Source organism: Gobio gobio (assembly GCF_949357685.1).
Source record: "Gobio gobio genome assembly, chromosome: 7".
Taxonomy (NCBI): domain Eukaryota; kingdom Metazoa; phylum Chordata; class Actinopteri; order Cypriniformes; family Gobionidae; genus Gobio; species Gobio gobio.
Genome location: NC_137103.1, coordinates 58,291,271 through 58,303,587, shown reverse-complemented (window position 1 = coordinate 58,303,587; position 12,317 = coordinate 58,291,271). Strand labels below are relative to the sequence as shown.

The following is a 12,317-nucleotide window of genomic DNA, read 5'->3' as shown; positions in this document are numbered from 1 at the left end:
CTCAACAATGTTCAATCAGCTTTGCCATATTTAAATCTGCATATCTTTGATATTTTTTACCTTTTATAAAGGGCATTTTTTTCCATAATCTTATTAAATATAGGCTATGCTTCAGCTTTCAGTTTATATTCTTAAATTTGATCTTTAAATATATTAAGACACTGTAGGGCTGTTATCAATCAAATTAAATAATTTACACTGAAAAATTACAACTGCATTAAAACATTTTATGAGATTGTTTTAAATATTTTTGAATATACAAATAAGTAAAGTTGGAACGAATGTTTAAACATGAAAGTAAAGCACCAGTAGGGGGCAGCAGGTGACCGTTTTAATGAGTGAGTCATTGAGTCGATTCGTTCAAACCGGATGATTCATTCATGAATGAGCCAGTCGTTTATGAATCTTTGATACAAACGATTCATTCAAACACTGATTTCTCCTCGAGAGGCTGCGCGAGCGTCAACAGCGCAACATTACCGTCAGTTTATTATACATTAGGCTATTATTATCCACGATCGATCGCCACTTATGCTAAATTAATGCAGAATCATTCTTGCATTTTGTTGATTCTCTAGTTTTTTGTTTTAATCTGTAAAATTCTCTTTGACTTGCCCCTTCAAAAATCCACTAGTCCCACATTGTTCTTTAACTTGTAAGAATACACATTTAAGTGCAGTCAAGTTATTAACGAAATAAATATAAGTAATAATAACTCTTACAATATACGCTTCCCAACTGTCGTTGTACTGTAGCCTACGTCAGCATTGCATTATTATCTCGTCCCATCTCACACACAGTTTAATACTCGCACATCCAAACGTAGTCAGAGATCCTCATCTTCTCTCCGATCGCATGAACGTAGTCGCGTCCTCTCAAACTGCCCAATGAATCACTCAATTCTCATTGGCTGCCAATGTGGCAGGTAGATTGACAGTGTTACCCGCCAATTGCAAAATTCACCCGCATTTGGAGCGTGGTCGGGTGTTAATTTCAGGCCCAGGTCTCTTGAGATCAGAGGAGTGAGGTTTACTCACACAGAGACTACTAGCTGACCTCTGTTACATTTATACATTAAAGGGGACATATGCAAAATTCACTTTTATAAGGTGTGTGTCCACATATGTGTGTCTATACTGGTAAAAATCCACCCCATACTTTCTTTAAAATCCCCATCAATCATTATCAATCTCTCATATTTCCCACCAGTGAAGCCCCGCCCATGACTGTTGCTGATTGGCCCTTTAGCTTAGACACGCCCCTGAGTGAGAAGCATTTCTGTATCAGTGCTAATTACAACATGTCAAAAACATGACTAATGTTCTGATGAATCAGAGCCACTGAGTGTGTGTGTGTGTGTGTGTGTGTGTGTGTGTGTGTGTGTGTGTGTGTGTGTGTGTGTGTCCACTGAGGACACTGTGGGTGAAGGTCATTTATGAAGGAAATCCGCCCAAGACTGACCGGAAAATGTTAAATATTTAATTATACACTGACCTAAAGGATTATTAGGAACACCTGTTCAATTTCTCTTTAATGCAATTATCTAATCAGCCAATCACATGGCAGTGTCTTCAATGCATTTAGGGGTGTGGTCCTGGTCAAGACAATCTCCTGAACTCCACACTGAATGTCAGAATGGGAAAGAAAGGAGATTTAAGACATTTTGAGCATGGCATGGTTGTTGGTGCCAGACGGGCCGGTCTGAGTATTTCACAATCTGCTCAGTTACTGGGATTTTCACACACAACCATTTCTAGGGTTTACAAAGAATGGAGTGAAAAGGGAAAAGCATCCAGTATGCGGCCGTCCTGTGGGAGAAAATGCCTTGTTGATGCTAGAGGTCAGAGGTCATGGGCCGACTGATTCAAGCTGATAGAAGAGCAACTTTGACTGAAATAACCACTCGTTACAACCGAGGTCTGCAGCAAAGCATTTGTGAAGCCACAACACACACAACCTTGAGGCGGATGGGCTACAACAGCAGAAGACCCCACCGGGTACCACTCATCTCCACTACAAAGAGGAAAAAGAGGCGACAATTTGCACCAGCTCACCAAAAGTGGACAGTTGAAGACTGGAAAAATGTTGCCTGGTCTGATGAGTCTGGATTTCTGTTGAGACATTCAGATGGTAGAGTCAGAATTTGGCATAAACAGAATGAGAACATGGATCCATCATGCCTTGTTACCACTGTGCAGGCTGGTGGTGGTGGTGTAATGGTGTGGGGGATGTTTTCTTGGCACACTTTAGGCCCCTTAGTGCCAATTGGGCATGGTTTAAATGCCACGGCCTACCTGAGCATTGTTTCTGCCCATGTCCATCCCTTTATGAGCACCATGTCCCCATCCTCTGATGGCTACTTCCAGCAGGATAATGCACCGTCACAAAGCTCCAATCATTTCAAACTGGTTTCTTGAACATGACAATGAGTTCACTGGACTAAAATGGCCCCACAGCCACCAGATCTCAACCCAATAGAGCATCTTTGGGATGTGGTGGAACGGGAGCTTCGTGCCCTGGATGTGCATCCCACAAATCTCCATCAACTGCAGAAGACTTTCAGCACCTTGATGAGTCAATGCCACGTAGAATTAAGGCAGTTCTCAAGGCCAAAGGGGGTCAAACACAGTATTAGTGTGTGTTCCTAATAATCCTTTAGGTGAGTGTATGTACACTACAGCAACAAGGGTCAGTAACGCTTCGGCTCTAACTTCATATCAGAACACGTGAGGATGGCTCTTCATATTCTGTCACATGTCCTTTCTGAATGATCTGAACGCTGTATGGCTAATATGGCTAGCGTTAGCATCATCTCTGTCTGTATTCACAGAGAGTAGAGCTGTGGCGTTAGTTTGATCCTGAACACACTCCCCGCCTGCGGGATTCACACACACACATTTATTATGCGTTGTATAGTCGGGTGATGGACGTGTTACGCTCACACACAAGCACAACCATCTACAGATGAACATGACAGCTCATGCTAGTCGTAACTCCACAATGACTAGCGTTACATAAATGATCCGCTCAGTGTTTAGTGTGGAGCTCTTCCTGAGTCTCTCGTGTGTGTGTGTGTGTGTGTGTGTGTGTGTGTGATCACTCAGCGTTCAGTGTTTAGTGTGGAGCTCTTCCTGAGTCTCTCGTGTGTGTGTGTGTGTGTGTGTGTGTGAGATCACTCAGTGTTTAGTGTGGAGCTCTTCCTGAGTCTCTCGTGTGTGTGTGTGTGTGTGTGTGATCACTCAGCGTTCAGTGTTTAGTGTGGAGCTCTTCCTGAGTCTCTCGTGTGTGTGTGTGTGTGTGTGTGTGTGTGTGTGTGTGTGTGTGTGTGTGTGTGTGTGTGTGTGTGTGTGTGTGTGTGTGTGTGTGTGTGTGATCACTCAGTGTTTAGTGTGGAGCCCTTCCTGAGTCTCTCGTGTGTGTGTGTGTGTGTGTGTGTGTGTCTGACTCAAACATGAACGCCTGCTCCACAACTGCTCATTTCTGACATTAGTCTGAGTGAGATTGGCCTGTTTTGTTGTTGATGGAGTATCTGAAGCTCCGCCCTCTTCTGGAAGGGGGCGGGGAGGAGCAGCTCATTTGCATCTAAAGGGACACACACAGAAACGACGTGTTTTTGCTCACACCCAAATAGAGGCAAATTTGACAAGATATAATAAATGATCCAACATGACATCATGACTTTGCGTAAACATACATGCCACTTTCTAAAGCCAAATGGCGTGTTATCTGTACGCATTTTGAGCTATCCGCGTGTATGTCTACGCCGTGTGATTCCTCGTGTATGTAAATGGATTTATAAACATACTAAATTATGTTTTTTTGAAAATGTAAAAATGCAGAATGTTTCTTGTGATGGGTAGGTTTAGGGGCAGGGGCAGTGTGTGTGTGTGTGTGTGATGGGTAGGTTTAGGGGCAGGGGCAGTGTGTGTGTGTGTGTGTGTGTGTGTGTGTGTGATGGGTAGGTTTAGGGGTAGGGGCAGTGTGTGTGTGTGTGTGTGTGTGTGTGTGTGTGTGTGTGTGTGTGTGTGTGTGTGTGTGTGTGTGTGTGTGTGTGTGTGTGTGTGTGTGTGACGGGTAGGTTTAGGGGTAGGGGCAGTGTGTGTGTGTGTGTGTGTGTGTGTGTGTGATGGGTAGGTTTAGGGGTAGGGGCAGTGTGTGTGTGTGTGTGATGGGTAGGTTTAGGGGTAGGGGCAGTGTGTGTGTGTGTGTGTGTGATGGGTACATTTAGGGGTAGGGGCAGTGTGTGTGTGTGTGTGTGTGTGTGTGTGTGTGTGTGTGTGTGTGTGTGTGTGTGTGTGTGTGTGTGATGGGTAGGTTTAGGGGCAGGGGCAGTGTAGGGGGATAGAATGAAACGGCGTTGATAAACACGCTAAAAAGCGATTATGCGTCTTAATAGCGCGCCAAAATGACATAGCGAATTGGCGTGTCATACATACGCCATTTCATGAAATCAGTCTGTGTTGACGGAGTATCTGAAGCTCCGCCCTCTTCTGGAAGGGGGCGGGGAGCAGCAGCTCATTTGCATTTAAAGGGACACACACAGAAACGGCGTGTTTTTGCTCACACCCAAATAGAGGCAAATCTGACAAGATATAATAAATGATCTGGGGTATTTTGAGCTGAAACTTCACACACACATTCTGGGGACACCAGAGATTTATATTGTGAAAAGGGGTGTAATATGTCCCCTTTAATATGAATATATTATATAGTTTTTTTTTGGGGGGGGGGGTGAAAATTGAGAGGAAAAGTGCTTTTTTCAGCAAATAATATCACAATGCAAACAAAGTAAATAAAAATAATAGTAATCATTTTTCTTTCTTTTGAATTTTGAGGAGCACAATACTCCCCCCTTATATCTCTCAGATGTTTTTTGACAGTTTCAGAACTGGGTGAAAGTGGTCCTTTTCTCATGAACCTCCAAATAGTCGGGTTCAAAGTGCAGCTTGGCTTTGAGCTCCCAGTACTCGCTGCGGTTGGGCTCCATGTAGACGGCGGCGGGCGGCGAGCAGAACACCTGAAGCCTCTCCGGATTCAAGTACTGATGCCGCACATCGAGGTCTGCGTGAGTGCCATGCTTGCATGCCAAACTGCCCCTGTAAGAGGCCTGCTGGTCCCTCGCCAGGATGTCCCGGTAAAAGTAGTTGTCGTCCAAAAGTGGCGAGTGTCTGTTGAGCGCGTCTGGCGTGCCCGCGCTGAACTCGGAGCTAATCGCGGCGCTCCCGACGTCCTCCTCCGAGTTGGACGCCAGAGCCCGGTTGAATTCCTCGAAGTCTTTGTAACCCTCTATTGCGCTTCCCACGCCGTAGGGTCCGCTCTTCTCGGCCGCGGGCGGGATGTACTCGTAGACATGGCCCGCCGACGATCTAGACTTCGGCCCGTCGTCATAAATTGCAGAGGCGCTTACCGAAGCCAAGCGTTCAGACTTCTTGCGCCGTTTCATTATGACCGCGAACAGCCCTGCCGCAACAAACACGGATAGGATAAAAAGCAAGAGCAAGGCGAGGATAAGAACGGACAGGGGAACCGCGGGATTCTGCGTGTCGTAATCCAAAGCCGTTTCTAAAGTGATCGTACTACCAGGGAAGGATTCCTCCGAGGGCGGCACAGCGGGAACGATAGAGCTCTCCGGGCAGAGATGGGAAGAGCGAATGTATCGCATATCCTCTCCCGAGAACCTCGCCGGAGATTCACACAGGACGGTGTTCACCACAGTCCCAACGCTGAGCTGCTCCAGCCAGCTCTTCATCTCCACAGCGGGACACGAACAATCCCACGGGTTCTCGAAAAGATCGATCTGGACGAGGGCCGCGAGTTCCTCGAGCACGCCGGCGACCGGGAGAGTTCGCAAGTGATTGCTTCGCAGATTCAATCGAGCCAGGTTTAATCCGTCAAAGACGCCGGGAGGAAGAGTCTTGAGGAGGTTGTTGTTGAGGAACAGCAGTTGTAGATTGGGCATCTGCTGAAATGCTCCGACCGCAATCTCCCGGATGACGTTGTACTCCAAATATAGAAACTGCAGGCTTTGTAGGCCGTAGAACATATCCTCGGTGAGCCGCTCGATTAAGTTGCCGTTGAGGTAAAGCCGTCTCAGATGTATGAGCTGGCCGAATGTCCGCTCTTGAATGACGGCTATGCGATTGTTGCCCAAGTGGAGCAAATCCAGTCCGGTGGCGCCATTAAAGTCTGAGCTGCACACCGCAGAGATGGAGTTCCCCGTCAGGTACATCTTCTTAGGGTTGTACGGCTTGGGTTCGAGATCAGAGATGCTCTCGATTTTCCGCTCCTGGCAATTCACGTTCAACCCGAGGTCTGAGATTTGCAGATTGCACGTGCAAGCGTTCGGACAGTCTAGAGGAACGGGAGATTTGGTCTGGTAGGCCAACATCGGGCCGTAGTTCTGCGGCTTGCTTGAGGATGAGCGCGAGGTGGGTTTGACGCGGAGTTTTCCCGGCGTGCGGCTGCTTTTCGTGGAGCGTAGGCCGGTCGAAGACGCAAATCCCACCGTCGCCGGAGTGGTTTTGTAGAGGATCTCGCCGCCATGAGCCGGTTCCGCGCGCATTTCGTATTCGGCGATGGCTCTGCGAGGACACAGCTCCTGCTTGGAGATCTCGTCCAGATCCCGCCCGTGCAGTCGGAAGGGCGTTTCGCAAACCACATCTCCAACTAAAGCCGTGTAGGATATGCTTTCAAGCCAGGCTTTCAGCGCAATGAGCTCGCAAGAGCAATTCCACGGGTTTTCTTCCAGCTGTAGCTCCACAATGTGACTCAGGTGCTCCAGAAGGCCGTAATAGGGAAGCACTTTGAGCTGGTTGCCTCTCAGGTCGAGATGAGTTAAAGGAACAGACTGAAAGATGTTGTTCGGCAGAGCGGAGAGCAAGTTGTCGTTGAGGATGAGCACCTCTAAGTGACGTAAAACGCTCAGGGCTTTGGGTTCAACGTGGCTGATGTAATTATAGTCAATCTGCAGGTACTCCAGGCTTTCAAGTCCGAGGAACGTGTCGTCCTTGAGGACTTCAATTTTGTTATTGTTTAGATGCAGTCTCCTTAATCCCTGGAGGCCGTTAAACGCGCCAGCGTCGATGTCCGATATATCATTGTTGCCCAGATGTAAAATAGTGAGTCCTTCGTAATGAAGGAAGTCGTCGAGCGAGACTTTCTTTAGCAGATTCCCTGTGAGCAGAAGATGATATGCAGTGAAGTGTAAAGGCGTCACCTCCGACAGACTGTTAATTCCTCTGTTTTCACAGCCGGCTGTGAAGATCCCGTCTCTTTCCTCGCAGACGCACAGGCCTCTACATACATCCCCGTAAATGTCCAACATCTCGCTTAAGCAGAAAAACGTGGCGAATATGGCCAATATCCACATATGCATGTTTATGACGACGGATGGTGGTCGAAGAGAGATGTGTGCGGTCATCTGAGGAGAGAAAAACACAAGCGTGTAAATAATGCAAACTCGTGACACATGCATGCATAATATCAACATCAAAATACTTCATTAAATGAGTGAAAGAATCCACTGAAATATTCATCAAAACTAAAATGCAGTTCTTCACTTGATGCACAATTTAAAATCTGAAGCAGACGCCGCACTAAACAGTGTCTAGATGAGTCCGGCTCATACTGGGAAAGGTTGAAATATAACTGTGGGCTAACCACTGCCTGCTGTACTCATAATCCAGCCCAAACACGAGATATGCATGATGGCATCTGTGTTACACGAGACAAACGCCACTGCTTCACATGGGATGTTATAAGGACAGTAGACACTGCACTAGTATAAGAAAACATGGCTTTAGTGCCGCCTTACAGTTAAAAGAGCCAGTCATTTCATTGAAGCATTGCATGAATGCATGAAAAAGGTCAATTTATAATGTTTTGTTTCATAAAGCAACTGATTTTCAGTTATTTCTACTTCCTTCCAGGCACAGAACACTTATTTTTTGAGAGTTGTTTAAGTGCGAGAAGATCCTGTTGATATAATTTATTTTTGAATAAAAATACAATTTAGCTTTGAAGAAAAAGTGGATTTTTGTTTGTATATGCCGTCAAATTACAGTTCTTAGAAAGAAAATCGGAATCAGCCAAACTCACAAACAAAAAAAATCTGAATCAGCCAAGAAAATTGCAATCGATGCATCTCTAGACATATATATTGTTTTGTGTGCTGATTAAGCTAAAGCAGCGAAATTATAATTCTGTTATTCCCGATTTGAAATATGCATAAAATTCAGCATATAAAACCAATGCTAAATGCATAACATTACAATAACACAGCGAGTTTTTGCTCTTTTTCTGTACTTGCATGACTTGAAATACCAACATGGCGTGTTCAAAACATCATGGTTATGAGTTGCACGTCACTCTTCGTATAAAAAGGTGCTCTAAACAAACGATTCGAAAGCATCTGATGTCCCAACAACACTTCCCAGAGGGAATGGGTAATATACATGTCCTTAGATTCGGATCTTCACACTAATTACTAATTACTTATGGCTAATAAGTAATTCAAGCAGTGACTGTATGATTAAAAATGAGCATAAAACGTTCAACAGATAACCAGTTAATTAACTTCACACATGTAAATGAAGATTAATGATAAATTACAGTACTCCGCCCATGTCTGTGTAGTAATTGACATTTTTTTTTTAGCTTTTAATTTATTTGCATATAACAATTTCAACTCATATCAATATTTCATGTGCATATATAATTACAAGCACGATAAACATTACTAGAACGCCTTTACAATCACTTAACCAGTCCTTTTCAGATTCTCTGATATGTGAGTTTCACTATAAAAAAAAAATATGGCACCAAAAATGGTTCTTGGCTCGTAATCATAGGGGAACCTTTTTTAGTGCTATATAGCGCTTCACCGGTTCTTTGAGTAAGTTGCTATATAGCACCTCTGAAGAACCTGACTGAAGCACCAAAATTGGTGCTATATAGCACTAAAAAAGGTTCCCCTATGATTACGAGCCAAGAACCATTTTTGGTGCCATATAGAACCTTTTTTTTTTTTTGAGTGTATGACCAGAGAAAGATTCGATGACCATATGCAACAAACCTCTAAAAAGTCTAACATAATTTCAACTCATATCAATATTTCATGTGCATATATAATAACAAGCACGATAAACATTACTAGAACGCCTTAACTATCACTTAACCAGTCCTTTTCAGATTCTCTGATATGTGATTTATGACCAGAGAAAGATTAGATACCACATGCAACAAACCTCTGATCTTTAATAACGTCCCCAAAACGCGAAACATTTCAAAACATCAAACGTTCCCATAATGCCTGCAGGAACAGTCCCTTAATGTGTTTGCCAAGCCTTTGCATAACGTTTCCATAACTTAATGTGAACGTTATCAAAACGATACTCATACATCAGTTGGTGGTTCGCACAGAGTAACCCCCGGTTGTATTGATCGATCACGAGCGAATGCATCAGATCCGAGGCGATCGAATCGACACCGAGAAAAGTTGACCGACGGTGAGCGTCCGCGTCTCTCGGGCGCGCGCGCACATGCACTCGTTCCGGTGGCATATGATCCTGCTCGGTGTCGTTATGCTCGCCGACGACATTCCCTCACTCACGGTAATCTCCGGTAGCGATGAGTTTGCCGATAACTTGGATAAAGACGCGATCCGCTCATGCACATGTTCTCCGCCTTACCCGCAGAAGAGCATCTCATCTGGGAAGAGGAGGAGGAGGAGGAGGAGGAGGAGGATTCCCATCGAGGCTGTGTTTACATGTTCATCTGGAGCCCGGATCCAGTGCAGTGATGAGGATGAGGAGGAGGAGGAGGAGGAGGATGATGATGATGCTCGTGCTCGACTAACATGACGAGCACTCGATGTGGGAGGAGGAACTAAACACTGATGATGAATAAAATCTAATTAATCATATTGCAATCTTTCATTAAATATTAAATGCATGTTTCTTCATGTCATGTGCACGTACTGAAAGTTTTAAATAATGCATGTTCACACCTTCATCAAACCAAAGATTTATTCATTTTAAAGAAAGCTTAAGTTTGTGTCTTTATGAATTCACAATAATCTCCAGCACTTGCTTTGATATGTTTAGTTTGTCAGAATTGTGTGATATTAAGATCATGTTCCATATTTTGTAAATGTCCTACTCTAAATATGTATTATTAGTAGTAATATGCATTGCTGAGGACTTCATTTGCACAACTTTACCCACGAACAGACTTTTGTCCACTGTAGTGGTCATTATATTTGAGTGAATTTCTCTGACATCACACATGTCCCATGTCATCAATGTTTAGCATTCCTGTGGAAATATGATAATGTTTTTTAATTATAATTTAAATCTGATTAATTTTCAAATTGTTTGTTATAAATCAACATCTCAGGAAAATGTTCTGGGGTTTCTAATCAAAATATGACTTTCTGTTGGGCATTGATTTCATAAATGTCCACTGTAGAGACGCCAGGACTAAATCATGATTATCAGGCATTCTGGAGACACAGCAAGAGAAATTACACATCAATATTACTATGAAATATTAGATATTATTATGAAAATGTTGCCAATTATTACTCCCATTATTACACTTCTATTTTCATTACATGTTGCACAGAGAACACATTAATATGCAAATTAGATGCAGCGTATTGATACAAGTATGGTCATTTTACCCACATATTTCATAAAGTAAAATGGCATATCAATGCATTTCGTTATATCTTTCATAGTTCAGAATCATCTTTAATCAAAGTTTGGTTAAAAAAATCCTGAAATCTAAAAATTTATTGGTGAATTAACAATAAATCCCATTGTTTTTGCCTATACATGCAATATCATGTCATTTTATTCTTTAAACGACTGAGCCCTGGTGTCACTACAGACGACAGATCACAACATATGAATACAATATCATTTTTCAAAGATGTTTTTTTTCCCCATTTGTTTCTTTTGCACTAAACAATGAAAAAATACTACAATCAAAACACTTTTTTTTCTGGGTCCCAGGAGGTTTTAAAGGAGATTTTCCATCAATGACCCTGGACCACAACACCAGTCATAAGTTTTATGAAATTGAGATGTATAGATCATCTTCAGCTGAATTAATAATCTCTCCATTGATGTGTGGTTTGAAAATCTGCAATATTAAGAAAATCTCCTTTAAAGTTGTCCAAATGAAGTCCTTAGCAATGCATATTACTACTAATAATACATTTATGATATATTTACGGTAGGACATTTACTAAATATGGAACATGATCTTAATATCCTGATGATTTTTGGCATAAATGTATATTTTTGACCCATGTGTGTTGTTGGCACAGATACACCCGTGAGACGCACGACTGCTGTTGAGCTCAGGGTCATATTTGTGCTCTGGATTCTGGTTCTAGTTTCACATCATGCTTCATTTACTCAATCATCACATCAGCAGCACTTCTGTAATTAATCTGCCGACATCATATTAGAAGATGCATACATATTCATATTCATCTCACAGATTCCCAGCATGGCATGTGCCGTCTCCCAGCGAGTCAGATTCCACTAGATTTAGTCTCAAATATAAAGCGTTATAGGATTTTTAATGCTCATGATGATATGGAGGCACTGTTCATTGTGTTTTCATCTGAATCGATTAGAGCACAATAACACACTGTCATGGGAAAACAACTCAATAATGGTGTGACCGTCTTCACAAAGCAGAAAAATCCCCAAACTATAGCAAACGTTCTGTCTGTATCTAAGAGGAAAGTCCGGATTCTCTGAAACAGAGCCGGATGTACACGTTTACTTGCGCATCAAACAAAAAGATACATCTTTAAAAGATCAGGGACTGGTTTGGCTTGTTGTATCAGCTCTGTATCTTGTAAACATGACTGTTTTGCAGAATAATAAAACATTGATAATAATAAAAAAATGCCCTTTCCCTCATGCATGAGATTCTGATTTGACTAGACGTGGACAGAGTTCATGAGCCGGGATGATTTATTGCTTTATCCACTGGACTCTAGAGCAGTGGAGACGTGTTCTCTGAGTGACCAATCACGCTTCTCTGTCTGACAATCCCATGGACAAGTCTGGGTTTGGCGGTTGCCAGGAGAACGGGACTTGTGTGAAGTGTAAAGTTTGGTGGAGGGGGGATTATGGGGTGGGGTTGTTTTTCAGGGGTTAGTTCCAGTGAAAGGAAGTTTGCCAAGTAGCCTGCTTGCTGCGGTCACGTGGTAAAGTGACGTGATGAGAAACCCTGCATGATTTAAAGATACTACTATTGTGTCACAAAATGTAGTTTTAAGACTTTTTCAGCTGAGA

General features: G+C 43.2%; 1 protein-coding gene across 1 annotated transcript; it reads right to left on the bottom strand.

Moving 5' to 3' along the window:
• Positions 1 to 4,664: 4,664 nt before the first annotated feature.
• On the bottom strand, positions 4,665 to 9,776 carry slitrk5b (SLIT and NTRK-like family, member 5b). The gene is made up of 2 exons (XM_079821391.1): positions 9,690 to 9,776; positions 4,665 to 7,420 (listed from the first exon to the last, which is right to left on the bottom strand). Exon 2 carries the CDS (start codon positions 7,418 to 7,420, stop codon positions 4,883 to 4,885), a length of 2,538 nt encoding a protein of 845 aa, XP_079677517.1. The 5' UTR covers positions 9,690 to 9,776; the 3' UTR covers positions 4,665 to 4,882.
• Between the last annotated feature and the right edge of the window lie 2,541 nt (positions 9,777 to 12,317).